Below are 27,651 nucleotides of genomic sequence, written 5' to 3' on the forward strand. Positions count from 1 at the left end.
GATCTTGTTGTGAATTCAATAAAAACGTAAAAGAAAATAAAAAAAATCAGAGTCATGGACCATTTAATGATCTTCAGAAGTTAAACAACAAAATTATTTTACAGTTAAAAATGTCCTCATGGAGGAGCAGCAAAATACACCCAAATTAAGACAGTTTTTGTATCAATCACTGTTTTTTTCTTCTTCTAATTTATCAAAACATGATAAGTGCCTTCAACATATTTGATAGTATTGAGCTTGCAGTCATCAAACAAGACTGACAAGCGTGATTTACTTTCAGCATCGGTTTCACACAAGAATCCCTTTCCTCAAGACGATAACTACACGGAGAAATATGAGCGCACACGGAGGACACATGGAAATATTTACAGCTTTGCTTCAAAAAGACAAATCCACATGGGACAGACGATAACAAACACATCCAATAGCGGCATGATGGCTAGTTCAAGTCACATTCGTTGCACATCTGTCATGACACAGCTTGGGGCAGTAAGGGACCAAATCAGCAGCGCACAAAAACAAAAAGATGAAATAACATTCCCAACATTCATCCACAAAAAGGAATGAAAATACAAAGTCATATTAAAATAGATTATGATTTTTTTTTCTGTTTTACGTAAAGCACAAACATTTTGGCACAGAATTGAAAAATAAAATTGTGGATGACACCTTTTTGTCAAATGTCGGAAGAACACATTGAAAACATTTGAGGATCCATCGGTAAAATAATAATAAATTCACTTGGTCTCTCCACATTGCATCAGTCTTGAACTATGTATCATATTTACAGTTGCACAATGGCCCGCAAAAGACGCTGCAAACTAACTTTTCAATGTAAACTGTACAACTCTCAACTTGGCCATGGAGCAAAAGCAGCGGACTAAAATGATTCTTGATATCTGGGTTATACCATAATATGTATCATTTTACACTCAAATCTGTACAGACTTCACATTGTTTTCTTATACATAGTGCAATGACTCCTCACATCTCTCTTAAAAAAAAAAAAAATCACAATCGCTTTGATGTAGAGAAAAATAACCCAAGAATCTCCAAAAGAGTCCACAGCCTTCTCAATGCCTCCAAAACATGGCAACATTGAAATATTTAAGCAGAAATGCTCTTAGAAACGTCCTGTACTTCAAAAGTAACATTTTTGGACTTCAACGCCATTGAGTGAATTAAGGACTTGGTGAAGTAAACCAAAATAGTGGGGAAAGAAAAATAATTGCTTAAATGCTTAATTGAGATTTTCATAAAAAAATAGGAGGCAATTCCAGTTTAGAAAAAAACAGCTGGTGTTGCTGGCTTTGCTTTAGAAAAAAATCTAATCAAATCAAACGGAGGCAATGACGATCATGAGGTGAGGTGAAATGGTGGAGATGCTGTTTAGAAGGTCTGGGGCCAGGTGGGACAGGTGGCTCTCAGAGAAGTCACACGGTGGGAAAATCTGCACCACATAGGCGGGCTGGAAATGCAAACGTGAACATATTGAGAAGTCATATTTAAAAGAACGGGGTATAAGGCCAACCAAGGTTGCTATTTTACACTGGAACAATGTCACTGAAAGTACACCACGCAGCCAAAAGTTTGGGCGCAATATTAAATTTACAGTTTACCCTATGAGTCACTTTACACTTTCAAGTATTATTTACACAGACGTGAGGCCGTCAGGATTTGATACTTTTTCTGAGCAACTCATGACTTGCTTATTGACATTAGAACACCTTTGCAAAATTCCAACGTGGCAAGACGTTTTTCTGTAGCACTTTATAATACCGTATTTTCCAGATTATAAGGCGCATATGGATATAAGCCACAGCAACTCCTTGTTAGGGGAGGAAAAAAAAACAAAAAAACAAAACAGATGTACAAGCCGCACCAGGCTATAAACTGCAGTTTTCTCATGTTCTATGTTGAAAAAAATAAAAAATGAGTTGTTTACTGGATATACAGAACGATTTTGTACTGCAAATGCACATAATGATACATAAACGGATTGTTAAAACAGTGCTTTTTTTAACACGGCAATAACTTTGCTAATTAAAGCAGACCAGACCCAAGGGAAAAGAGAAAAAAATAGAGATTTATTTAGCATATTTTATGAACTATAGAGCGCCCCTACCGGCGAAAGAAAAATCCACAGAAAAGCTGCATTGTTGTATTAGCCGCATGGTTGAAAATATAGGGAAAAAAATAGTCCGGAAAATACGGTAAGTACACACTAATAAGCATTAGCATATACTGAAGTGATCATTTACAAAGCATGTTTCTGACATGAATAATCATTTGCATATAGCTTGAAAATTCCTCATCAATATGACTTAATTCAAAATGTTTTCACTTGCCACTTAGAAAAATGGTATGGACAGAACAAAGGTAATGCTGAGATTCACATTGCATTAAAAACTGCTGAATCATTCAGTGTGAAACGACATACTCTAAACTGCAGTTGGATATCAGAAAAAGAATGTATAGTGTAAAATGCAAAATAATGATTGGCAACAATTTTCAACAAGCTATTTAAAAACTATATTCAAATGATTATTCATGTCAAAAACATGCTTTATAAATGACGACTTCACTATGTACAAATGCTTAACTAATGCTTATTAGTGTGTGCTTATTATAAAGTGTTACCCATTTTTCTACACGGCACACTTGATGATCTCACTGAAGTGCTACGGCACAGTGGTTAGTAATGAAATGATTAGATTTATTTAGGGTTTAGGGTTTAACAGACCTGATTGGAACCAGGATTGGGCACATTGATGATGCCAGCTGCCTGCTTCGCCTGAAGGTAGGTGATGAAGCCACTTTTCAAGGCTTGCGTTTGACTTAGGACGTCATCCTGGTCTCGACCACATGGCAGCGCCAGGAGCAAACAGTAATCATTCTCCACCTGCCATTGATGAAAGAAGTTGAATCAATATATGTCGTAAGTTTTATTCTTCCGCATGTTTTAGCCCAAATGGTCTTACAGTCATCCGTCGAGCGACACTGTCGAGCTGAGACGCTTCCAGCCTCATTCTCTGAACAATGCGAAGAAGCGGACCGCCCTCTAGTGGTGGCAGTGAGCGCTGCGCCAATAAAGTGTTGCCAGAAACGAAGTGCAGCTGGACAGCCGCCTGCTCGTTCTTCAGTGCCAAAAGACCTTGCCACATGATGGGATATTTCTGTATGAAGACAACATTTTATTTGATTTTCCAATGAGACAGAGAATTTTAAATGTTAATTACAATGAATGAATTACAGAAACCAACGTGTGTTTTATCGCATGAAGGACATTTTTCCGGGTCCTAATTCCAAGGTAAAAAAAAAAAAAGCCCAATTTTTCACATTTCAATTTCAGGCTAAGATCAAAAATACAAAATGTGAAAATGGGCCATAGAATTAAATTTAATTTATATATTTGGTACGGTTCACGAGACCTTGAAGTTTGGTATTAAACATTAATACAGATATATTAAATTGTTTGCCACCACAGGCAGTCAAGACAAGTTTTTTTTTTTAAATTTGAGCCTAAAATTTAATAACTGATATTAAAAATCAGTCACATTTTTTCTTAAAAACTCAGCAACATACTGAAACGATGACAAGAAATCTGTGATCTTGTCCATTGGACTCAAGTTCGCACTGGATTTCTTTATCAAATTATAAAGGGCTGCGACAGGTCCACATGCACCTATCTCGCTCTCTGAAGTTTAAAGTCATGTTTTGAGGGAGTTGAGTCTCGGTGTGTGGCTGTATGCCTGTCTCGCATTCTTTATGCCAGGGGTCCCTAATCCTGTTCCTTGCGGGCCTCTGTCCTGCCCCTTTTCCATCTCTCCCGACTGCAACAGACTTTATATAAATGATCAGATAATCAGCAAGGTCTGAAAAAGCTAATCACGATCTTGATCATTCGAATCAGGTATGTTGCAGCAGTCAGAGACAGAAAACAGGCAGGATAGCTGCTTCGGAGAACAGGATTGAAGGCCCCTACTTTACACCTTCTAATTGAGATATGAACAAATTAGACGTCAAACACTGTTGCATGTGTGTATAATTCGCACCGTCAAAAGCTGCACCATGTCAATGGAGCGGTGTCCTGAATGATCTGACTTGGCATCAGGTCGTGGCTGAAATGACGTTGAGGAGGGTACCGCAGGCAGAGGTGTTGTCAAAAAAGCTGGAGGGCCTTTCTGTGGTGACTGATCTGGCTTGAGAGTCAGGCCCATTGGGGTGGTCATCGGAGACTGGTACGAGGGTGAGACTCCCTCCCTTGGCATTCGAGAAGAGGTAGAATGGCGTAGGTGGGGACTCTCGGGCTTGAGAGACTGAGGCATTTTACAGAGGTGACTCAGTTCAGGTTCTGAGGGAATCTGATTAGAAGGACATAAATCAACATCATTAGTATTTATAGTATTCATGGATTTTGGTGGTGGTAGAGGATGCAATTTAATTCAGAAAATTGTCAGCAGTAAAAACATTTTATTTACCTGTGAAGATGTGCTCCTTCCTGATGAAGGATGTCCAGTTAATTGGGGAGGGAAACCCCTCGGGTCACGATAGACTTGAAAGGAGGCCACGCCTCCAGTATGAGGCAGCTGGATGCCATGAGTGTGAGGAGAAACCATGACAGGGCTAGATGTGTGAACTGTCCTGATTCTAGTTTCACTACTCGGAGAATGGATCAGCTGTCCTTCCGGCGCTTTGAAGGATTCTTTTCCTGAAAGTTCAGCATTCTTCCTCACAGAGATGTTACTGTTACTGGTTCCGTTCTCAGAGTTGTGTGACAATCTTGTTTCCAAAGTGGCCTGTTGCTCTCCCAGCTGTTGATGTGCGAGCATGCTCTGGTGTACGCCTCTGTACTGGTCCAGATTTAAACTAGCGTGGAGTCCTCCACGATCATTGTGAAGCAACATGACATCCGATTGCAGCTGTGGTAATGAGGCTCTGCTAAGGGCTTGGTTAAAAGGTCTGTGTTCCTCGTCAGTTACCTTGCTGACACCACCACTGGTAGACAGTGACCCCTGCGGAGTTGAATGAGACTGCCTGATGACAATCGACTGAGATATGCCCGAGTGTTGTGCCGGTGCTGGCAGAGGAGAGGACAGAGAGTTACTTCGTCTTCCATAGCTAATCGCAGGCATCTGAGAAGCGTTCACCCTTGCTTCGTGTGTCACTGAATGGGTGACACTGTGAGGTTGCATGATGACAGAGGACTGTTCCGAGTGCGGGTGGTGCATAGCAGCATTGAAATTGGATCTGGATGACAAGCCATGAGGCATGACTACTGAGGTTCCTACTGGCGAATTGCTAGGACCACACGCTTTTACAAGACGTGAAGGTGAGAGAACACCCGTTTGTGAGGACTGGGGGTCTTGTTTTGGTTGCAGAGCCGAGCGATCGGTCGGCGTGCTAGGACCGGAGCTAATGCATGATCCAGACAGTGAGGGGTGTGGAGGGCTCTTGATAGGGCTGAGGTTAGACTGCTGAATTGATTTAGGGGGTAGTACCTCCGTTCCCAGTTTCTTAACATGCTGCTGTTGTATGACAGCTTGATTGTACATTAGGACTGGAGCAGCAGAGACTGGCTGTTGAAAAATCTTAACCACACTTCCTTGTGATGCTGTATGATATAAAACTTCAGGCTTGTCACATCCACGGTTATCCTGCTTAGTACAGGAAATGACAGGTTGAGAGTTATAAGACTGGTTGGTCAAGAGAACCCCCGTGCGCCCATAAGGCGATGGAGATGGGGGTACTTTAGTGCCGGGAAACTGAGATAAGGGGATTATCGGGTCTTGCTTTGTCTGAGATTTCGGCATAACTTGTTGAAAGTCCATGTCCCCCGCACTGGCTTGCGGGATTTGACTTATTTTGGCTCTCATTCTGTGGGGGCCTTCTGTTTTCTGACCTGAATAACTCAGAACAACAACACCCTCTGATGTATTTACTCTAAGACCAGGAATGGAACGTGAAGTGCTCTCGAAAACAGAGCGTCCTCTCGTTTCATCTTGAACAATATCAAGGCCGTGGTATCGATGATTTTCATTAGAATTTGCTTTAAATTTTGGTTTTGCCAAAGAAGGACACATGCTTCTGCTGCTAAGGGAAATTCGTGGCGTCTCGTCTGTATCGTAAGGTATCGGAATGCGACTTATTACAGAGGTAGCAGGGGAGATTACAGTAGGTTGGGTGTTCTCACCACAATTTCTGAGGGACTCTGCCAGTGGTTTACATTTGTGATGTATAGACTGAGGGAGTAAAGACAATTTATCGTCCACATGCCTTGGACCCAAAGCCACAGAGGTATTTTCATTGTCTGACATGTGGAAATGATCGGACGTAGTAGTTGTCACCATAGTGGTCGGAAAAGAATTGCCATTTGATGCAGACACATATTTAGGTTCCATTAGAATTTTTCTTAAAGTACTGGAACTTGGAGGGAGATCAGAAGCCTTAGTATTAGGGGGCATTGGGGGATTGATTGAAGAGGGTCCTAGCGAAGTCGATGCTGGTACAGTCGAGGTTACCACTGTCACATGACATGGGGGGCTTACAAAGATTCTACTTTCTTCAGTTCTCGTAGGCCAGTTGGGCAAAAGTTTAGCAGGTCGTAATAAAGGTATACCTGACTGGGATACAAGTGGTGGACGGGCAGGGGAAGGCGTAAGACTAGATGTATATGACTCTGATCCTTGTGAATGTTTTTTGTCATGGGAGATGACGCTTGAATCTGAATGAAAGGCAGATTCTTTAGGTACAGGCTGTTCAACTTCTGGTTGTTCTGCCTCTTTGGGTGTGCCCAAAGTCGTCGAGCTCGTGACATCGTGCCTACAGGTCGCAACAGCAGTTACCACTGATCCTACTTTAGTGGTTCCGGTTGTAATAACGGCAGCTTTGGAATTTATGATTTCAGGATCCTCTGGGATTGACTCGGGTAGCTTGAAAGGGGGAGGCTCCGGACGCACAACATCTTCATTCTTCTTATTTATGGCACATTTACGACCTCTTGACTTTTTCTGGGTTTTGGGTCTAACTTTGCCAGTTTTCCTAGGTGTATTGGCCACTGGGGAATCTGCAGTATTCTTAGATTCTGCGATTAGACCCTTCGGACTTGATGTCAAAAGACCATCCTCTGAGTCTGCAGCAAGAACAGTTTCAGTTACCATGCTCTCACTGGTGTTAACGGACAGCAATGAATCAGGAGTGGGAATAAGAGCGCCAAAAGTGGGAGTCGCCGTGAACCCTTCTGCATCTGCACACAATTCTTCAGCTGTGATGGAATCAATAGCAGCTGCAAGTTCTGTTTCACTTGATGGGTTAGCTCGCTTTTCCTCTTCAACCTCAGTTTGAGACTGTGACACGACAGTAGGTACTGTGGGCACTCGTCCTATAGGTGGCTCCTTATACAGCCGAGGAGGTTGCTCTGTAAGTTTGGCTATATTTTCAACTGCCTGCTCTAGTTCCATTTGATGCGCAAGAAGAACAGCAGCTGGGTGAACAGGAAGCTCTGGCTCAGATTCTGCATCTTCTGTGATTTTCACATCAAGTGCCTTTGATTCTTTGGCAAGGCATATTGATATTGATTCTTCAGACTTAACTAGCGCCTTGGTTTTCTTAATACTGACTGGAAATGAGTCAGGGTCATTTTCAGAACGGAGCAAACCTTTGACATCATCAACACTTACACGGATTTCAAGATTTCTCAACGTGTGGGACTTATCTTCAGTAAACTGCTTGGTATTTCGTTTGAACCTTTGTTTTTTCATTTTGACACTCGTTTCAGCCACTTTGCTCTTTGGGAGTGTTACACCTGGGTTCTCAATATCCCCTTCAGTTGACGCAAGGGCTGTGTCATGTTCCTCTTCGAGCGTTTGTGAGTTTGTGACAGATAACTTTTCAGTTAGGTCGGAATCTGCTTCGGGTTTTAGCTCTGATTCATCACAACCTCCCATATCTGTTAGCTCAACTAGAACTGTACCGCCTTCAGACTGTTTGTCGAGTCTGCTTCCTTTTTTGTTAACCAGTGTTGATACAGCTAGTGGCGTTTGCTGAATCTTTCGAGGAGAGCGCCATGCCTCAGATGATTTCACAACTTCCGGTGCGGTCGAGGTATCTCCAATCTCTGTGTTAGCATCTGTTGTTTTCTGCGCATATCCTTTTGCAGGCAAAATATGGTCAAGTCGTTTGATACCTCTTTTTGGAGGGCGCCCTCGCCTAGGATTGGTCGATGGAATTTGAACATCTTGCTGTATGAGTTCTTTATCTGCAGCACGTTTACGGATTGTTCGTGATGGGTCTACTGCCTCTTTGCCGGACTGCTCTTCTTCACATACGGTGGCATAGACTGATCGGACGTTTCTACGACGTGTTCTGCCATGAACCAAACCAGATTCAAGATTTTGTTCAGAATTTGATGCATGAATAGGGGACTTTGGTGGAATTTTGCACTCTAACGATTCTTTTGGCGCTTCTGTTCGTGGAGATGAGCCCCTTTTGAGTTTCTCTCGATCAATGCGTTCACTCTTTCGTGTTGCAGGTTTATCATTAGCGTTTCTGGCAGCCTGTGATGCGCGCAATATCTTGTGTGGTTTTGCTCTTTTATTTTTAGGTTGTCTCTTTTTTGGTACTGGTTTACTTTTAACCTGTAGCTCTGGCATACATATTTCATGGACCATCTCTGGTCTTTTAGATTCCTCAAAATGCTGTGTTTTCGGAATTTGTGCCTTGTGGTCAAGTTCATCTTTTATTTTTGTATACTCAGAGCATGTAAACTCTGTATTCTCTAGTTCAAAACTGACCCCAGAACTCCCTGAAGTTGGAGGCTCATCTTCCACCGGATGATTGTGTTCGATTGGCAAATTGTCACCAATTTCTGCTTTGGGCTCAATTACGTCTGTTTTTGCTTCTACTTCATTTTCTTCCTCTGAAAGTATGGGTGCGGGGCTTATATTCGGTTCATGGGCTATAAGTTTTGGGTCTTTCAAAAGGGGAGGCGAGGGAGCGATATCAAGTACTGCCTCTACACTATCTTCTTGTCGAGAAGGCACATGTTTATCTATTAAAATGTCTTTGTTTTCGGGGGATGACATTTCTTTTAGGCATGGAACAGTTGGGGTAGCAGATCTGGTCAAATGAGGGCTGACTGATTTTTCATCCACCTTCATTCGTGTGGTTGCCATTTTATCAGACAGCACATCATCACAACCTGGCACGTAATTATGTTTAATCTCCACCACAACTGAATCCATCTCTGGATCAAGTGAACAAATGTCCTTGTCTTTTTGTTGTTGTAGCTCCAAAAAACGGCTGTGGAACAGCACAATGGGCTCCGCTGGAATATCACCATCTTCACATTCTGTCAGTACTTCAGGATCACCTGGCTGAGAAAAATTCTTATCAAGTCCCATTTCAGAATGTTGTTCTTTGCGTTCAAGGTGCTGCAAACGGCGAGAATCCTGTTCAAAAATTGAGCTGTGAAGGAAGCGGGAGGCAAATAGTTCCTGACGTTCTTGGTCTTGAGGCTTAAGTTCGTCTTTTTTGCCTTGCAGATTTTCAGCCGAGCTTGTGCGAATCTTCTTCTTCTTCATATACCAAGAAGGAATTGGTCGGGGTGCTAATTCCACCTTGTTTTTATCTGAGCACCTGTGTGTGGTTGGGAAGCGAGAAGGAAGAAAGGACCAGTTGTCTTCTCGGGAAGAGTAAAGTGTCTTGGCTCTTTCGAGAAGCGCTTTTGTATCAGGTGTGATAGTTTTGTCTAGTGCGAATGAGTAAAATTTATTCTTTTCCAATGAGCCACAGATTTTCAGATCTGTCATCCTCTCGTCATGTTCCCTGAGGATATAAGACACAGAACTACTGGATTTGTGAGAGAGGTGTTTTCTTTCTCCATCATCATCAGAATCAGACTGTACTTCCCCCGGTTCCAAATCCTGACCTTCAAATTTATCAGCACTTTCACTTTGGAAAGTCAGTTCCATTTTTGGAGAATCAGAGGAAACCCTTTTTAGCCAACTAAACATAAAGTCCTCATTGCCTCCAAGAAATGATGCCTTTAGCTTTTCCTGCTTGCTCTCGAGTGTTGGAAAATGTCTTGGTTTCAGGACCGTATTACTTTTCAACAACTGTGCATGTGGAATGTGTTCTTTTGCCAGAGATGATTTTGTTTCGGTGTTTTCGACTGAGATAGAAAGATGGGTGGTTTCCTCTTCTTTTGTTAAAGAAACGGGAGCTGTCGAGGGTGTTACATGACAAGTTACAAAGCTTTTCTCGCTTTTTGAGGTGATATTATCCATTTTGTTTCTTTTACATAAAGAGAAGTCATCATTGTTGATGTCCTGGTTTGACTTTCTAATATCATGCAAGGCAAAATCCATTCCAAAGTCTTGAGTTCCATCGCGAGGTGTGTCACCCTTGTCACTCTTCTCAAGATCACAAAGTTTGGCTCGCAACCATTGACTCTGTTCAGTTTTGGGTTTTGTAAAGGTATTAGTATGGCCAAAGTGCACAAACTGTTCCTCATCTTCAGAGTCTCTACAATTCCTTCCACTTTGGTCCTTGTCACACAAAACTCTCTGTTCTTTTATTTCATCAAAATCAAGTATGCCATCACTTGTCTTTGTGAGACTGGAGCTATTTTCACTTACGGGACCCACTAATTTCATCTTCAGGAAGGGGGAGTCTAATTCTTCGGAAGATTCACCTGGCAGTGCGTGCTGGGATGGCAGCGGAAGGCTTATGGAGTTGGTTTCAGAGTCTAGTCCCTCGTTAGGACTATTGAGTGAAAATGTCCGCAAAGATTTATCTTTGTGTTCCCTTTTGTGCATCTTTTTTATGAAAACATTCTTATGGAAATCAGAGTCCTTATTATTCCAGGGCTTATGAAGGACAGATCTACCAAGGTCGTCTTCACTAATTCTCTTCTGTTGATCATTTTTGCCCGAATCTTCAAAACGCCGTTTTCTGGCAGCCAAGCGATCAAAATCAACTGAAACACCACTGTCGAAACCAATTTCTGATTTTCCATGTTTTTTGGACTTTATTTTGATATCTGTGTCAATATGTTCCACTGAACTCTGCACGTTTCTTTCTCTGGGCCCCTTGCCACTTCCTTTTAATGACTCTGTACGGAACAGAGGACTTCTTTGGTCAGCTGAAGGTGATACCACTCGAGGACTGTCATTGCCACCCCTCAATATTTGTTTTTCATGAGAAATCAGTTTTCCTTCTTCTTCTTTCACACGCGTTAACTGCACCACACAAGGTAGAAGATCCAACTTGCCTCGACTTGGGCTATCTTTTGGGAGTTTACCATTTTTACTTTGAAGCGAAGACTCTGGGCTAACGTCTCTATCAGGTTCAGGCTCGGCATCACATCTTTGGATGATTGGTGAAGTTACTTTGAGCTTCTTAAGTCGCTGTCTCTCACTTTTATCCTTATCTCCACGTTCATTACGTCCAGGCCGCTTCTCTTTCTCAACCAGATGGACCTTTTCAACTTCACAAATACCCTTTTCAAATTTATTGATTTTATTATACCGTTCTGTGCGCGTCTTGTCAAGTTTTTCAAATCGGGGAGGGGAGACTGAACTGCAGCTACCACTTCTTTCAGAAGACGGGCAACATATTCGGCGGTCGGAGTCACTCGCTATCCTTTCAGAGATTGAAGGGGATGCGATGGGGGTCGGAGGACGACGCGCGGCAACAAGAGTTGGGCTTTGGCTCCGCTCAATGGTTCTCCTCCCATGGTCACGTCCGCGATCAGTCTCGAAGCGCTCCCTCTCCCTCTCGCGTTCTCGCTGCAAATAACTGTATTTACGAATATCCTGCTCGTAAGGATCGGCTCGGTATTCTCGATACTCCCGGGTGTCTTCATAGTACTGCGTTTCATAGTAATCTCCTTGATATGGATCCCATTCCGCGTAGAACTCGCGACTTCTGCTTGTGTATTTACGGCGAGGATCTTCTGCATATGTTCCTGGTGTGCGTACATTTTCGTAATAAGGTCTCTCCACTTGAAACTCATATTGAGAGCGTCGATCATCCCTGCAGAGACACGGCATAAATATTGCCACTGACATAATACAAAATAGGAGCCAATGATCGTCTTCATTTAAGATGAAAGATGTAAACAAACCTCCTTTCAGAAAGAATGTCATAAAAATCTCTAATATCCTGGCCAGATGCTTGCATTGAACGATAGAAAGCCATTTGACTCTCCTGATTGGCAAAATCCACCTATTGGAAACAAGTAGACAGTTTCAATGACTATTTTAAAGGTAATCGGACATAGAGCAGGCTTACCTTTATTTTAGTGCCTCCTATCTTCCATCCCTTTGTGTCCTTGACGGCGGCCTGAGCATATTCAATGTTGTTATACAAGATAAGGGCCATTCCTTTCATCCTGTCAAATACAACCTGCAGTACACAAAGAAGACAAACTTATCACATGCCCAAGGGCAAAGTACAATTATAAGTCCACCCACCTTGACAACATGCCCGTAGCGGCAGAAGTGTCGGGTAAGAAACTGTTCGGTTGTGTTTGATGCTAACCCATCCAGCCAAACACAAGTTGTAGGCATACTCTTTCCAAAGCCGAGCTGAAAAATAAAACCTTTTTATAATCTCCATGCTGATTGGCTTTCTCACGAAATTGTATTCTTACTTTAAGTCTATTGTTTCCAAGGTACTCCCCATCCATCTTTTTTATGGCTTTGCAGACACTTGCAATGTCACAGTATTGCAGAAAGGCATATTGGGGGGCTCCGTTCACTTTCTTGATGTCGATATCCTTTATGGGCGGTATAAAATAAAACGATCCTGTTAGTGAGCAATATACTGTCAAACATGGTGCAAAGTTCAAAGTGTTTAAAAAAAAAATACCACAATTTCTCCAAAGCGTTGAAAGATGCTGAGAAGATCGTGATATGTGGTGGTCTTCTCCAAGTTCCCAATGAACAATGTCCTTGTCGCCTTTGGATGAAACTCATCTATCCTTTCATCCAAGGGCCGGAACTCGTTCTCACTTTCAGTCTCTGGAAATGGGTATCCCTTGTTAGCTGAGTGTTTCATCAATAAATTGCACACCAGACTGCAAGATCACAACATACCAGGACCATTCCAGGCAGTGACATCAATTTGCATTCCAAAAAAAAGCTTCCCTTTGGACGCTCCGAGAGCTTTTTCTTGGTCTTCTTGCTGCCGGAAAAAGACAAGTCCATAGCGCTCTTCTGAAGCGCCGTGAATTTGTACAGATGTGACTTTTCCATGTTTTTTAAACTCATGAAACAAGCCGTCTTTAAGACTTGTATCTGCAGTGAAGACAAAGAGCACCTTTCAGTATGTGTACTGAAAAAAATAAACAGGCTTTTTTTATTTGTCAGGCAACAGCAACTCACCGGTAGAGCGTACAGGAAGATTTTGGACCTTGATGCCGAAGCTTTTACGTGGTTCCTCCTTGTCAAGAGATGATAAAGGAAGTGCTGATGGTGCTGGAACAGCGGCTGACTGCACGGAGCGCGCTGGCGACTCATCACTTGAACTACTGCTGGAATCACTGGGGCCAAAAAAAATAACACCGTAGGAACATAGCCTGGCTCATTTGTAACCGCTTACTACAATGCAAAATGTAACAGCTAATCACTAACTCACCACTTTGCTTTCAAAATTGAACAATGTACATAATGTCAATTCAATTACATTTCGCTAGACAAACACACAAACTTAGATAGCAGTTACTGTTCCACCTAGGTCAGGGGTGGGCAAACTTTTTGATTGGCAGGCCAATATGGGTTCTAAAATTTGACAGAGGGGCCGAACCAGGAGACGATGGATGGAGCGTTTTGGAAACCTCACCTCATCGGAGAAAAAAAAATACATTTAATTTGAAATGAAAGTGAACAAAAGCATTACAACAATATATATGTCTTTGAAAAACCACAGTATTTAGAAAATAAAACAATAACAAGGTTTATTTATTTAATTTTTTTTTCAAGTTTGGCGGGCCGGAATAAAACGTTTAACGGGCCGCATGTGGCCCCCGGGCCGTAGTTTGCCCATGCCTGACCTAGGTCATATACACCTCTGAACATTGATTTAACAGAAATATCCACCACTAGCACTGAGTTTGTCAATTTGTTCATGATGTTATTTTGTTCCTACTTCATGGCCACTGTACTTCCACCCTCAAAGGTGTCTTTCTATGCAACACAAATGTACTCTATATAGTGTAGGACTTCACTTGCTGTTCTGTGACTGTACAATATATGCAAGTGGGTGGACGCAGCATGCAGCACTATTGGGCAGTAAGACTGCGCAATTTCTCCCAGACAATCAGAGAAGTATTCTAATCATATTCGGTATGAATGCTTTTGATATATGTACATTTCCAAATGCTTCAAATGAAAAGCAGCTAAATATTGATTTCCCTCTAGTCATACGTCCTTCAAAGGACAATAATGTTGTCTTTTTTTTTTTTCAATTCACATTCAAGATACTTTTCAACATGGCTGGTCTGAGCAAAATAAACATGCAAATGAAGGCATTACATTTCTATAACTACTGAAAAATGCTGCCCATAATTTACATTTCACATCTAAAAAGCAGTGCGTGATAAGAAAAATGTAAAGCATCTCACATTTCTCTCATGCTCATTTACAGGTCTCGCTACGCTCAGACAGACTGAGAGTGGTGAAATACAAGTTAAAACGCAGTATTTGTGCTTCTGTGGAATTCCATCCTGTCACATAACGGGCAATAACTGCTTACTACTCTCGGCCATTAGTGCATTTATGCATTATTCATACCATATTGTTTTTCTTATTTCATTTCATGTTAGTGCATTAGCGGAAAATGCTTTATGTCAGGGCACCACGTAGTCGCAACCACATAGTCGCAACCACAGATTATTATACTGTGCACAGTGAGAATAAATAAATGCAGTCGTGATTCAAATTCTGATTTGTCAGCCACTTCCTCACACCGTGAAGGGATAAAATGGAACAGTGTGTCTTAAAAATCATGGCTGCCTCATTTTCCTCAAAGCATCCCCATGCCAGCCTCTCTCATTGCTCTTTTTCTCCCTTGCCCTCCCTTTCTCCTTCTGTGCTCAGACACTCCCGGAAGTGCTACTGACTGACGGAGCCTGGCCTGTGGGAGTGGGCAGGCAGCCAGCACTGGCTAGAAATTTCCAGTTTCAACTGGATCTCACGCAAGGGGGTTGGGGGGCACATTACCACAGAGGTACGCAGTGAGAAAATGATAGAACAGGCGTCTCCTGAAAATACCCCAATTGCACTACCTCATCTGACCACATGTGTCGCTCTAACCCGTTTGCAATGTCCACAGACGACCATGCAATTCACGCCAGAAAACAAGTCTGCATCTGAATGTCTTGGAGTGCGTTTTGGCCTATGGCAGCTCCATGCAAGTGTGCTCAATTTGTATTTCTGTGTTTGACTGTTTGTCCTGTTCAATAAATAAGCGCATCCGTAGCTCACATTAAAAAAAATAAATAAAAAGTTACTCAAGCTGTGGCATAACCAAAGCTGTCTTGTAACTAAAATTCGTAACACTAGGCAAACCTAAAACAAATGAAATATGAACAAATGTATGTTAAAAAACTATAAAGTTTAGACAAAAGTATGTCATCATACGCTAGACTGTATACATTTGGCCAAGGGTATTGATTTGGACTCGACCAACCATTATCGTTATAATCTGCCTCAGTGTTAAAATGGCTTCAAATATTGTGCATCCATGTGCAACAGTCATCACCCTTTCTTCGGGAGCAACCGTGAGAATTCTTGGCGCTTCAAGCTGCGGCCAGATAGCTAGCACGGCAAACCACTGTCCTTGCACGGTGCAGAGCCGCTCTTTTGAGGTACCAAGCCTCGCCTCCAAGGTGACGAACAAGTAACGCTTCTGACAAATTTTGATCTCACTAAAGGGTGAGAAACTGAGCATGCGGCACACCGAGCATCAAAAAAGAAAACGGTGAAGCCATGCGCTCCGCTAAGGTATCATGAAATGTATGGTCGAGAAATACCAGAATATGTGCTTAGGAGGAACAGCAGTCTAGCTGATTAGAACTGCTTCACAGGCTACTAGAGATAAAATATTAAAACAGCTACACAGTAAGCATGCACAAATGGTCCCATAACCAGAAATGAATTAGTATGATACTGCACACATTAGCCAGCATTTGTTAGAGACTGGGCCCAACTGTGAATTGCGAAAAAGAAATTGCTCATGCTCCAAAAAAAAAAAAGAAAAAAGAAAAAATTGTGAAAAAAACGCAAATACACAGGGGAGTGAGTTTTTTTAAAATAATGCAAATAAGCAGGGGTGTCCGCGACTAATTAGGTATAAGGTCCACAAATGGGTAATTGCCGAGCCACAAATCTGTGTTGGACCACTGCATAGCTTTGTTATACGTTGTTGTCTCATTTTTTAAATGGATCCCCCCTGAATTTGAAACCCAAATAGGAAAACCCTAACAGTAGTTTGAAACACTAATTTTACACCAGGACACAGACACACTGACAGTGTCTTGAAACCCTGACGAGACCATGTTTTGAAATTCTAACCCTTGATTGAAATCCTAACCCGGGTAACCTACACTTGCGTTTTTCAGTTACATTCCAATGAAGACGTAGGTAGGCCAAGAAATGTGGAGATTTCCGGGCAGCTCCCAACTTCAGCGAGATTCATAGCCTCAACCCTCCAGTTCCCAAGTCAAGTGCTTCATTACGGTCATCATTCCTCTCTTCAAAGCTCAACCGAGCCGCCACCAAGAGCACTCAAGCCCTCTTAAATTCAGTTAACCATCCTGTAGTCGAAAACTTGGTGCAGACTCAATCAATCTCGACAGCCACCACCGGGCATTGAAAAAGCACAACAATGAACACTCCCATAAGACTAAATTTAAAGTAAAAAAAAAAATGGAAAAAAAGAATAAAAACTCTTGTCTTACCTTCCACTCGTGCTGCTGCTGGTGCTGCTGACCGAGTCTGAACTGGAGGAGCGGCTGCGAGAACCCGAGACGCTGTGGGAGCGCGGAGGCCGACTGGCCTGGCTTGCGAGCCTCTGGGGAGAAGGGTTTCGCGAATGCGCCGAGTGTGGAGAGCGGCTGCGACTGTGCTGAAATGACCGCTCGCTGCGTCGTGCCCTGTCCTCTCGGTAAAGGTCCCTGTGAACCACACTGGCCAAAGTAAAGGCTTCCCGGTTCCGAGATTCGTAACGAGACTCTGGTGTCTCAAAGCGACACGGACTCCTGCTGTGGGAGCGGTAGAAGCTAACCCCGCTGGATGTAGAGCCTCCACTTCCCCCTGTGGCGACCCCTGCCGCTCCACTTGTGCCGGTGTTGCCGGCAACAGCGTTAACGATGCCGCCGACTCCAGAGGAGAGACTTGTACTGCTTCCCATGGACGTACCGGAACCATTCCCAGATGAGCTAAGAGTTCTTTCTCTCGAATAGTAGTCTGTGTCATAGTGCCGTTGGCGTTCGAAGCTGCTTCCTTGACGCTCGTGGTGAGCATAAGCACCGTGGTCGTACGGCCGCTCACGACTTTCAGCAGTCCTAAAAAAGAAAAAACAAGAGGGGGAGAAAAATCAGCTGTATGTAATATCTTTGAGACAAAACCAAGCTTTTTTTTAATCATTTGTGTTAGAAACCTGGCACAAGGCTGTCTGAGATCACCCTTTTGTTTGTTGTGTCGCACAATTTGAGGTCAGCGGTCAGAGCTCGGAGGATGAAATTCCAAGTTGGACTATTTAAAAAAAAAAAATAAAAAGTTCCCTAAACGATTAAATGATTCCCCAAAACAATTAATTGATTAATTTGACGATTGATTAGTTGTCAGTTGACAATGCCAGTGTTTCCCAATATTTTGTTGTTGGTTTTATAAAATGTACAAGCAGAACTACTATATATATATATATATATTTTTTTTTTTTTTGTGTGTTTTGAAACAAAAGAAGAAACAAAGAAAGACAACTCCGTGTACCAGGGAGGTGCGCGACATCAGAAAATGAGAAACAAAAAGGTTTGCACGGGCAAAAACTGGTGCAAACGTAACTGCACATACGCATGACAGAAGTGAAAGGTGATCTACTAAGCAGGCACATTAAGGATAATATCTGGCAAATGAACTGCACCGCAAGTTCAGAGGTTATACACAAATCAATTTAGTATGCGCATTGCCAATTTATCAAACCTCAAACATTGATCAGAGCAATTGATAACTTTTTCTCTAACTCACTGATGTTTGTTCGTCAACCAATTACACTACCAAGTCCATTATTTCAAACTATTTTACGTTTCGGTCCTCGACCAAATTTATATTGGGAGCTACGTAAACGTTCGCAATTTCAACAGATCACGTGCAACACGCCCACTATAAATGCACATAATCTGTAGCTTGAACACACAATTTAGCACCCGCGAGCTGGGATCTTCGTAAATTCGGGCCTAAATTCTAACTGCTGATTTGTGGTGATTTTTAAATGTGATTTTAATCACATTGTACAGAGCCGCAAGGACAGCAGTTTGTGCTACATTACTTCATCACAGTTAAACATTTCATATTATGATTGCACTACTAATTCAACATTTTTTTAAATACACTACAGCAATTTGATGGCTAAAACATTGCATAAATATGAAAATATTGTTTAATAGTACAGTGAAATCTGCTACACAGGTCAACTCTATATTGTGGATTCTTAACAAATCGTTTATGGGTTTTTAGTTACATTATAAAAAGCAAATCTGAATTTCCAGATGCACGGCTTCAGTGTAGTACCACGTTGTGCCGCAACATGCTGGGCAGCACTACTGAAAGACATGCAGCATGGAAAAAAAAGGAAGGCGAACAGGCAGAGGTGCCAAACTCAACTCTAGTACAGTATTAGTCATTTTTCAGAGGAGAGAGAGATTATGCCTGTGAATAATGTTGTACTTTGTTTGAATTTGTTGCTGCCCTGTGGGTGATAAAATACCTTTTTTTTTTTTTAAGTTTCCAATTACCGTAACTCATCATCCGTACCGCTTAGCCTCACTAGAGTCGTATCATTGATAATTTCCACTAGTTCCCTTTAACATTATAAGTTGCCATTAAGCAAACAAACAACTTGAAGAACGCACACTATGGCTCTTATTTGGAAGACATTGCTACTAGGAGTCCCCAGGCACACACAGAAAGGTCACACGGCTCCCCGAAGCAACATGCGTGTACACAGATCCAAAAATACGTAGACGACTTTCAATACATTATCGGTTTTTCACCTATTGCAGATCGGTCTGCAATACAATCTTGCATTATAAATGCATGTTTCCTATATTTTAAATCATAAAACATAAATGTCCTGGAATACTATCAAAAATATACTTGAAAAGTAGCTCAAAAAATAGATATGATAAATGCCAGAATATCAAATTAGTAATTAAAGCCCACAATCTCATTTTTTGCCACAGACAGGTGCCTATAAGTTCATACATTTTGTGGACTGGCAACCGCGGGTCTGGGGTTGGCCGGTGCTGTTGGCTGACTAATAAAATGCTACAACAACAAATGCAAATCCTCTGTGTCTTTTTATGATCCTTAATATGGTCACTCTGAAAACGCAACAAACACCACAGAACAACTAGAACGTGCGTGAACAAGCAACACAAAAACTTGAGTATTTTGTAGACATGACAATAACATGAAGCCAAATTTTTATGTAACTATATTAGCAGCGTCCATCTGAAATACGGCAATATAATTCACCACAGAAGAAGTGTATGAACGTATATAACTCATCATAATGCTTTATAGAGAACCGCTTTCCGCATATTGTGCAGAGCAGGCTTTGTATATAATCTGTTTTTTTTTTTACTCATTTTGCTAGCTTCGGCGTTTAATATTAGCGACCGAGACAATCTCGGCATGCGTCAAGAGTCCATTATAGATCGATGTAACTGATTGTAACGGATAGAAGTCGGTCACTTTTCCAAATAAAATATTTTTCAGTCTTGAATAACAAACAAACCGGAAGTAGAGCAGGCCGGGCCAAAGTGGCACGCAGCCTGGTACCGGCCCGCGGCCCGGTGGTTGGGGACCACTGCTATAAAGTGACTTTAGAAATGTGTTTCTACATAAATCATATTTGTTTGAAGATAATTATTGAAAACGTGCAACGTCATTATATTAGGCCAGCAGAGAAGGTCTTGACGGCCCGCAACTGCTAAAACGAAGTACAGGTGTGCACTTGGGCTTTATGGCATGAGCCAGCCCGTCCTCTGCTATAAGTTCTAAGTGCCTTCATTCCATCAGCGGCTGTACAGCACAATTGTTGAGTTATTTGAGTTTTAATACAAGAACTATTTCTACAACTACACCCTACAGTTGGCGAGAAAGCTATGTCTATCTTGGATGCCATCATTTATAGCTCAGAGTTATCTAATTTCCCAAGTGTTACGCGCTCTGTTATTCAGGCGACTGTAATACATTGAAACACAAAGCATAGCAGGGTTTTTAACTATCAAGAAGAACGTTCTCAAATGACAGTAAGAGCAACAGACTGCGTGAGTAAAGTACGCCGTTGTGTTTAATAAAAAGTTAACTTTCCCTGACGTGTGTTACGTGGACCCAGTCATGACAAAAAAAAAATGAGTTGAGGTGGTTACTTATTGGACGAACCCAAAACTGATTCATAATGTCAGTAAAACTGTTAGCCCACAAACTGTCATGACCCGTGTCGGTCATGTCAGGTTCTTTGTTATTATTTTCACTCTCCCAGGCCTTGTCTTTGTTTTGTTTACCCTCTGTCAGCTGAGTGGGGGCGTTCCCCTCAGCACTCGTTCCCCACTAGCCACGCACCTGTTTCCCGTTAGCCTCACACACCTGATTCCCATCTGCTCCCCTAATGACTGGACTATTTAATCACCCCGTGCCGACGTTTCGGCGTCGGTGCATTTCCCTATCTTCGGACATCACTGTGCCCTTGCGTTGCTTTGTCCTCATGCTAATGCTCGTTGCTCTCGTTCACGTTCACGTTTACAGCTCATAGTTTGCCTTTCGGTTTTGTTTTGCTAATAAATCTCCCTTTACGTTACCCTTGGCCCCAGCTTCCCCGCATCTTTGGGTCCTCCTCCACCTCGCCTTCCCGCGAGCTTAACACAAACTAGCTAGCAGCTACAACACCGTCATTGGAAAAGCTCCGTGACGACTCGTGGGATATTGTAGATTTCAGGGGCCTGAGGCTTAAAGCGGATATATTTTTGTGGCTCAAACATTTCGGGAAGTGTTGGTAAAACGTCTTTAAACATTTTAAATTCAAGTGGGTAATGTTTTTAGTGCATTCAGCAGACACTCTTACATCATCTGAAAGCTGTGGGAATGTTTCAATTCTTCATTTGGAAGCCTGATTACATATACTTGACGATTTCCTTGAATTCATTCAAATTTGGCAGGCTTGTTAATAGCACTCATCTATGTGGTATGTCAAATCCATCAGACATTTTTATTATCACTTTACAGTGACATTAAACGGAGCTCGTAGACCGCTGTACAACAAAACATCACGGACCAATCAGTAGGAATGTGACAATAAAAGCAAATTCCATCATCAATTATTGTTTGGCTATATTTGAATCAATGTTTCGAAAGCCGCCCCAAAACATCACATGAGATGAGGGCATATCGTGCATCGGCGTGGCTCACACACCTCAATCAGTAAACATCAAAAGGTACTATTTTTTTTTAACTCGTGCGACAGCTAATAGGATTAAAAAGTTTATTGTACAGTTAACTCATTCACTGCCAATGACGGCTATAGATGTCAAAAATCTTTTTTTTTTTTTTTATTTGGCTGGCAGTGAATGAGTTAATAATGGTTTGACGCTCTAATGCAATTATTTCCTATAGGAGCATATCAAGGATTTAATCCCTCAGAGTTGGTTAGCAGAAAACACGAGGCTGATCTACACAAGGAATCACTTTGAGATCATGACTCCTGCAATACCTTTATGTCATGAGCGCTGGTGGTCAGGTAAGGAAAGTGGAAGTGAAAGGAAAACAATAGAAGGTAAGCAGCTAGTGCCATTAGTGTGAAGATCAAAGAGTCAGCGGTGCAAACTACGGGGGTTAGCGAGGACAGCTAAAATACACAGGCAGGGCAGGACATACCAACCTTTTGAGAAAGTGGTAACTTGACTTATAATTCCAAATACAATACAGGGAGATAGAACTTTGTGTGGGCAAAAATGATGAGTGGAGGGTGGTGGAGGGGGAGTAAAAAAATGAAGCAACGCGGTTAATATGAAAAAAAAAAAAATGTAATCCTCGTCTTCAGGGTAGGAGACCTGAGAGGAGCTGGAATGCAAAATGGATCCAAGCTCGGGAATACCAAATGTTTGAATGAGTCAACTCGAGTTCGTATATCCATCCAGGCATGTGTGACAGTCCTCCGTGACTACATAACATCCAAGTGTCCATCTTCAACTATATCACGACCAGCTTCCCGTTCTGGACTTGTTCGCTTTGTATGTGAGCTCTTGCAATTTCCATCAAGGAGAACCATCAGTCCAATTCAGTCCATTCCAGTTTTACGTGAAAGTTGCTGATCAATGGTAATCCATCTTCTTGTAGTCATTTGCTTGCAGCGAGGCGTAAATGCATCGTCTAAGGTTTCACGTTAGTTCTCGGTCCATGCTTAAATCTGCATACACGGGTCAAGTTGTGACAGTGTTTGTGCTTTCATCCAACACTTATAGTTCCATGCAAGAGAAAGTAGGTATTCCACAGGTACTTTATCTCCAACAGTAAGGAAGTCCAGACTCCCCAGGCAGCAAACATCATCCATATCAGTCCTTGAGTAATAAACGTCCAAATCAATTAAGGTGACTTGAGTATTTGTGGTCGCAGAGAGGTCTGAAATGGTAATGCCCTCACATCTCTGACAATTCCAAATAAAAGAAATGAAAAGGCGCCATGAAATCAACCCGTACCTTTGGCAGGACAGAATATCCTTTAGGTATTAATCCAGCAGCGGGGGGATATATTTCCTGAGTAGTTTATCCACATGACTCCAGTGTGAATAAATGAAAAGATGAGACTCATCCAAATCAAACAGTGTTTTTTTTTTTTACTATATGGGGTCAAAGGGTGACATAATCCACCTGGCCAGCCGTGTAACTCCAGATTAGGAGAGGAATCCCAGTCGCTGGACCACTCTCTCTTTAGCGCCCGCCCTGCATTTAGCCATCTTCAACAATCCTGGGAAAATGTACCATGTCCAATTTTTACCCTCCACAAATGATACTGTATATCCACCTGACAAAGTTGCTTCTATTTAACAAAACGAATCTCGCCATTTACGCTATTGGCGACCAGATAGAGCGTGCGCACTCACATTAGGCGATACACAACCGTGATTGCCCCGTTCTGTCATTCAGGCACTGTATTATACAACGGAGTATTATTACTGTCGTTTATTTGAAGTCTTCTTTATTACTACCAGTGAGAAGATCACAATGTTTTTTTTAACCTACATTTTTACTGCTGTTGCGCAAGGTTTGGATAACTGGCGGGACAAACACGGCACATTGTGCGTGTATGAGCCGTGAGTGACCGAGTGTGCCATGGACTTTTCGTTTTAAACTTAAATTATTTCAAGTCCTCCGGTTCTTTTTTTAATCACACAATGAGGCAGTTGTCCTAAATAACGGACAAGAGGACGTTTATTGCATACGCCTTGCTTCAAGCCGTGTGCTGCGGATTTTATTACCTTGGGTGTGGATTGCTCTGAATATTTATTTCTATTGTGCAAGGTGGCACTTTTGAATATGCGCTGACAGGATCGATTACATTACGGTACAGTAAATCCCCGCGCATTCATGAACTGTATTTTGTGCGGGTTCTGAAAACACCCCAAGTTTGCATGTATGAAGTTTTTTTTTTTACATCGAAATGATTAGGTGTTTTGGGATCACAGCGTCATATAATTACAGTTTCAACTATAGGCAATTCTATTTTTTTTCCACTATCCCCGACAAATAGTGGATTACTGCACTTGTGCGACACGCCCATTGTTTCCCATGTGTATGACCGAACATGCCTGAGGGGAAGTACACACTCAAACTCGCCAAACGCAATAGATTTTAGGTGTCAAGTGGGCGCAAGAACGGCACGCATTGCCTCATGTGAGTACGCCCTTCGTCGCAAGGTGTTAACAAGTAATGCAGTGTCTGCGTTTTACAATACATCCAGAAGAGCTGACTTTAGAGGGAAATCCCTGTACGATGACATCCTCCTACACGTCAGTGAACATGCTAGAAAGACGCTTGGAGGTGAGACGTTCACTAACAAAGCACGCTTCCCCCTGCCGTCATAGAAACTGTGTCCACTTACCCGTCTAGTCTCCGTTCATAGCGTCCATCTCTGCTGTGGAGCGACGTGGGGGGGCCATACATGCCACCCCCTGCCGCCCGCGTGAACCCTGATACATCCCGGCCACGCGAACCTAAGGACAGACTATCGTCCAGCCCCCTCGCGGCACTAGGAATGGTGCCCGGTTCATTGTAATCAGTGCGCAGGTCTCTGTCCCCCATCTTGTTGATAGCATTGTGGGCCTTCTGAGCACTTTTGATGTCCACAAAATCCACAAAGGCCGCAACTCCGCCCTCTGAACCCCGTTTAGGCAGGACTTTGACACTCTCCACGCGTCCATATCTGTAGAAAAAAAACAAAAAAAAAAACAGCAAAAACAAACTGATGAGCCAAGAGCAAAGAATACAAACATCCCAATCGCTCAAATTGATGTCACATAAATTTCTCTTAAGCATAGTCACAGTTTATAGGTGAATGGGGATATAACTCGCTTTAATGGGATCAAGTAACATCATATTTATGGGTTTAGAAAACAGTAGTGGATGCTGCTGGATGTCAAAACAATTTTTCCCACGCACTCCAATACACAAATGAATAAAACTACATTAAAAGCTGTGAGCAGCGATGAAGGGGAACCCACAGCCCCTCATCTTTCAGGGAAGTGCAAAAGTCACCAGTAAAGCAGGAGTTACAGTATGTTGGGTGGATGATAAGATGCAAGTATACAGAGGGTGAAGAAAATGCTGAGTTGTAACATGTCCTGTACATACTTCTTACAGTAGGGCAGGCGAGAGCAAACTACGGCCCGGGGGCCAAATGCGGCCCATTAAACGTTTGAATCGGGCCCGCCGAACTTGAAAAAAATTAAATGAATAAACCTTGTTCATGTTTTATTTTCTAAATACTGTGGTTTTTCAAAGACGTATATATTGTTATAATGCGTTTGTTCACTTTCATTTAAAATTAAATGTATAGTTTTTCCCTGATGAAGTGAGGTCACCAAAACACTCCATCCATCTGCTCCTGGTCCGGCCCTTCTGTCAAATTTTAGAACCCATTGTGGCCCGCCGATCAAAACGTTTGCCCATCCCTGCAGTCGGTCCTCATACGGAAATTAGAGGGAATTAACTTGAATATTTCTGTGATTTACAGGGGTCCTTTATTGACGAATCCCCTGCTTTGCCACTCTAAACAAACAACTCTGAAATGTGTAACCAAGACTTATTTTTTGGGTCACACCCCACCCAAACATAATATTTGTAAAATGCACAATTTTACTTCAATTTAACTATGTGAAGCATTTCTTGATGCAGAAGTGCTATTTTTTGTACAATGGTGGTTGTGCAGGGCTGCAATTCTGGGGGCTGGCAAATTGCTAAAATAAAAAAAAATGTTACATGGAAAAAAAACTATCATGTAAATAATTGAAGTTTATTTAGGGAATTTGTGTCCCTTTTTCTGAAATCGAACTCAGGAGAAGAAATAGAAGGATTAGTTGATGTGGGGTGAAAATTGGGTTGTCTCACATGGCGCTATTCAAACTAAGCCACTAAAAAATGTAAATGTTCAACATGAAGAGGAATGACTACAATACATAAATCAATTTCGATATAACGAGCAATTGTTACGTTTACGTTCACGGGGGAGAGGAAAAAAATCAATTTATCCAGACCACATCATTTCAAAAGGTTACACCATCACCAATGCTGCCAAAAGATTTTTGGGATGTGCATGTCCCCCAACAACGCACAGCACAGCTCCCGACGCCATTTTATACACTTGCTCACTCATTCTGCCTTCCCCCATCACATCTCTCTCACGCACACACACTCACCTGCACGCACGCTGCCTTCCTCGGCTCGCTCAGAGTTGAACCTCTGCAGCCGCGGAGGGAGGCAGCTTCCTCCTGCGCCATTGCAACAGCGAGCACGACGCACATCAATTCACACGCACGCTCGTAAAGGTTTGCATTTATTGCTCGCGTTCACGTTGAGCAACGGAGACGGACGCGTCGTGCTTTTATGAGTCGAGGGTGATTTAAGCTTTTATGGCGACGCCTACGACGACCTGAGAAACATAGAAACATATGCGATGGTTTGGCGTTTGGGAGGGCACATATGGACGCAGCTGCGAGGCGCGCTGTGATTTCATTGACAGCTTGGAAACAAGCGCACGACAAATTCAGATTTCCTGAAGATGCATTCTGAACAACTACACCAAAATCGATACCGGGGAACGATAGTCGCGATGATAACCGCCGTGATTGTGGGCGAGTATGGGAGTTGCAATGTTTTGTCTTGCTGCAGTACAATCAAATTCAGCTCGCAGGGGGGGGGGAAATAACACAAAATTACATTGCGGCTACGCGACGTCTACCACATATCACTAACCTATGTTGATTATATTTAAAATCGTTCACACAACTGACACTAGATCCCAATACACAAAATCACCCAGTGAATTTTCAGCAACGGTCCAGTGTTGCAGCAAGTAGCAGCGTTCATACAAGGAAGTTGTTGTTTTTTTTTCTCTTTTACAACGTTTCAGACAGGTGGACAGGTGGGCTGCTCGGAAAATGGTGGGGCTATCGACAAGCATGCACATGGAAACAAGTGTGTGCAACATGATGGTGATGATGCTGATTGGGATAGGGAGCAGACTGCGCAGGATGCATTAAGGAAAAGGAAAATGACTTTGTTTCTACTCACCGCTTAAAGTGCTCGATGATTTTCTCCTCTCGCACATTTTCCGGTAAATTTCCCACCCATAGATGTCTGGTTTCCCGAACCATGCTGCGCGCTGCTGCTGGTGGTGGTGGTGGTGCTGCTGCTGTTGCTGCTGCGCGACCATACAGATCTCTTAAGCTATGTCAGTAAACGGGAGAAGAAATGATGTGCAATGTCAATGCCAGTGACTCCTCGTTGTGCATCAATATAGACCATTTGGGTTGCTGTCCTGTCCAGCTGCCTTGCGCGCTCTCTTTTGACACTGCACAGTTTAAATCGCGACCTTGCACCTCGTGAACGCGCTGCGGGCCGTTCCCGTGACGAGGAGGAGGAGGTGGAGGAGGCGCGTCCCTTGCACAACGCGACCTTTGAGTGGCGAGAGAAATAAGCATGGGGCTTCCTAAAAAGAAACAGCGCAAACTTGGGTTTGCAATGAGAGGCGCACGGCGCAGGCGTGGCTTTGTGTGTAAATACGTGTGTGCGTGTGTGAACTACTCTCCCCTACTCTTTCACCCGATGAGATCACACGCGAGTGCGCATGCGTAAGAATAGCTGCCACTCCT

At 42.6% G+C, this 27,651-nt stretch overlaps 1 protein-coding gene across 1 annotated transcript; it reads right to left on the reverse strand.

Annotated features, from left to right (window-relative positions):
* Nucleotides 1-46: 46 nt before the first annotated feature.
* On the reverse strand, nucleotides 47-27,570 carry spen (spen family transcriptional repressor). The gene is made up of 15 exons (XM_088290104.1): nucleotides 27,071-27,570; nucleotides 24,384-24,704; nucleotides 16,964-17,569; nucleotides 13,389-13,546; nucleotides 13,101-13,301; nucleotides 12,874-13,025; nucleotides 12,656-12,781; nucleotides 12,477-12,590; nucleotides 12,295-12,408; nucleotides 12,128-12,228; nucleotides 4,482-12,036; nucleotides 4,056-4,364; nucleotides 2,982-3,176; nucleotides 2,744-2,902; nucleotides 47-1,468 (listed from the first exon to the last, which is right to left on the reverse strand). Exons 1-15 carry the CDS (start codon nucleotides 27,151-27,153, stop codon nucleotides 1,337-1,339), a joined length of 10,326 nt encoding a protein of 3,441 aa, XP_088146230.1. The 5' UTR covers nucleotides 27,154-27,570; the 3' UTR covers nucleotides 47-1,336.
* Between the last annotated feature and the right edge of the window lie 81 nt (nucleotides 27,571-27,651).

Source organism: Idiotropiscis lumnitzeri, chromosome 3, assembly GCF_059441095.1.
Source record: "Idiotropiscis lumnitzeri isolate Australia: NSW breed Sydney's pygmy pipehorse chromosome 3, RoL_Ilum_1.0, whole genome shotgun sequence".
Taxonomy (NCBI): Eukaryota; Metazoa; Chordata; class Actinopteri; order Syngnathiformes; family Syngnathidae; genus Idiotropiscis; species Idiotropiscis lumnitzeri.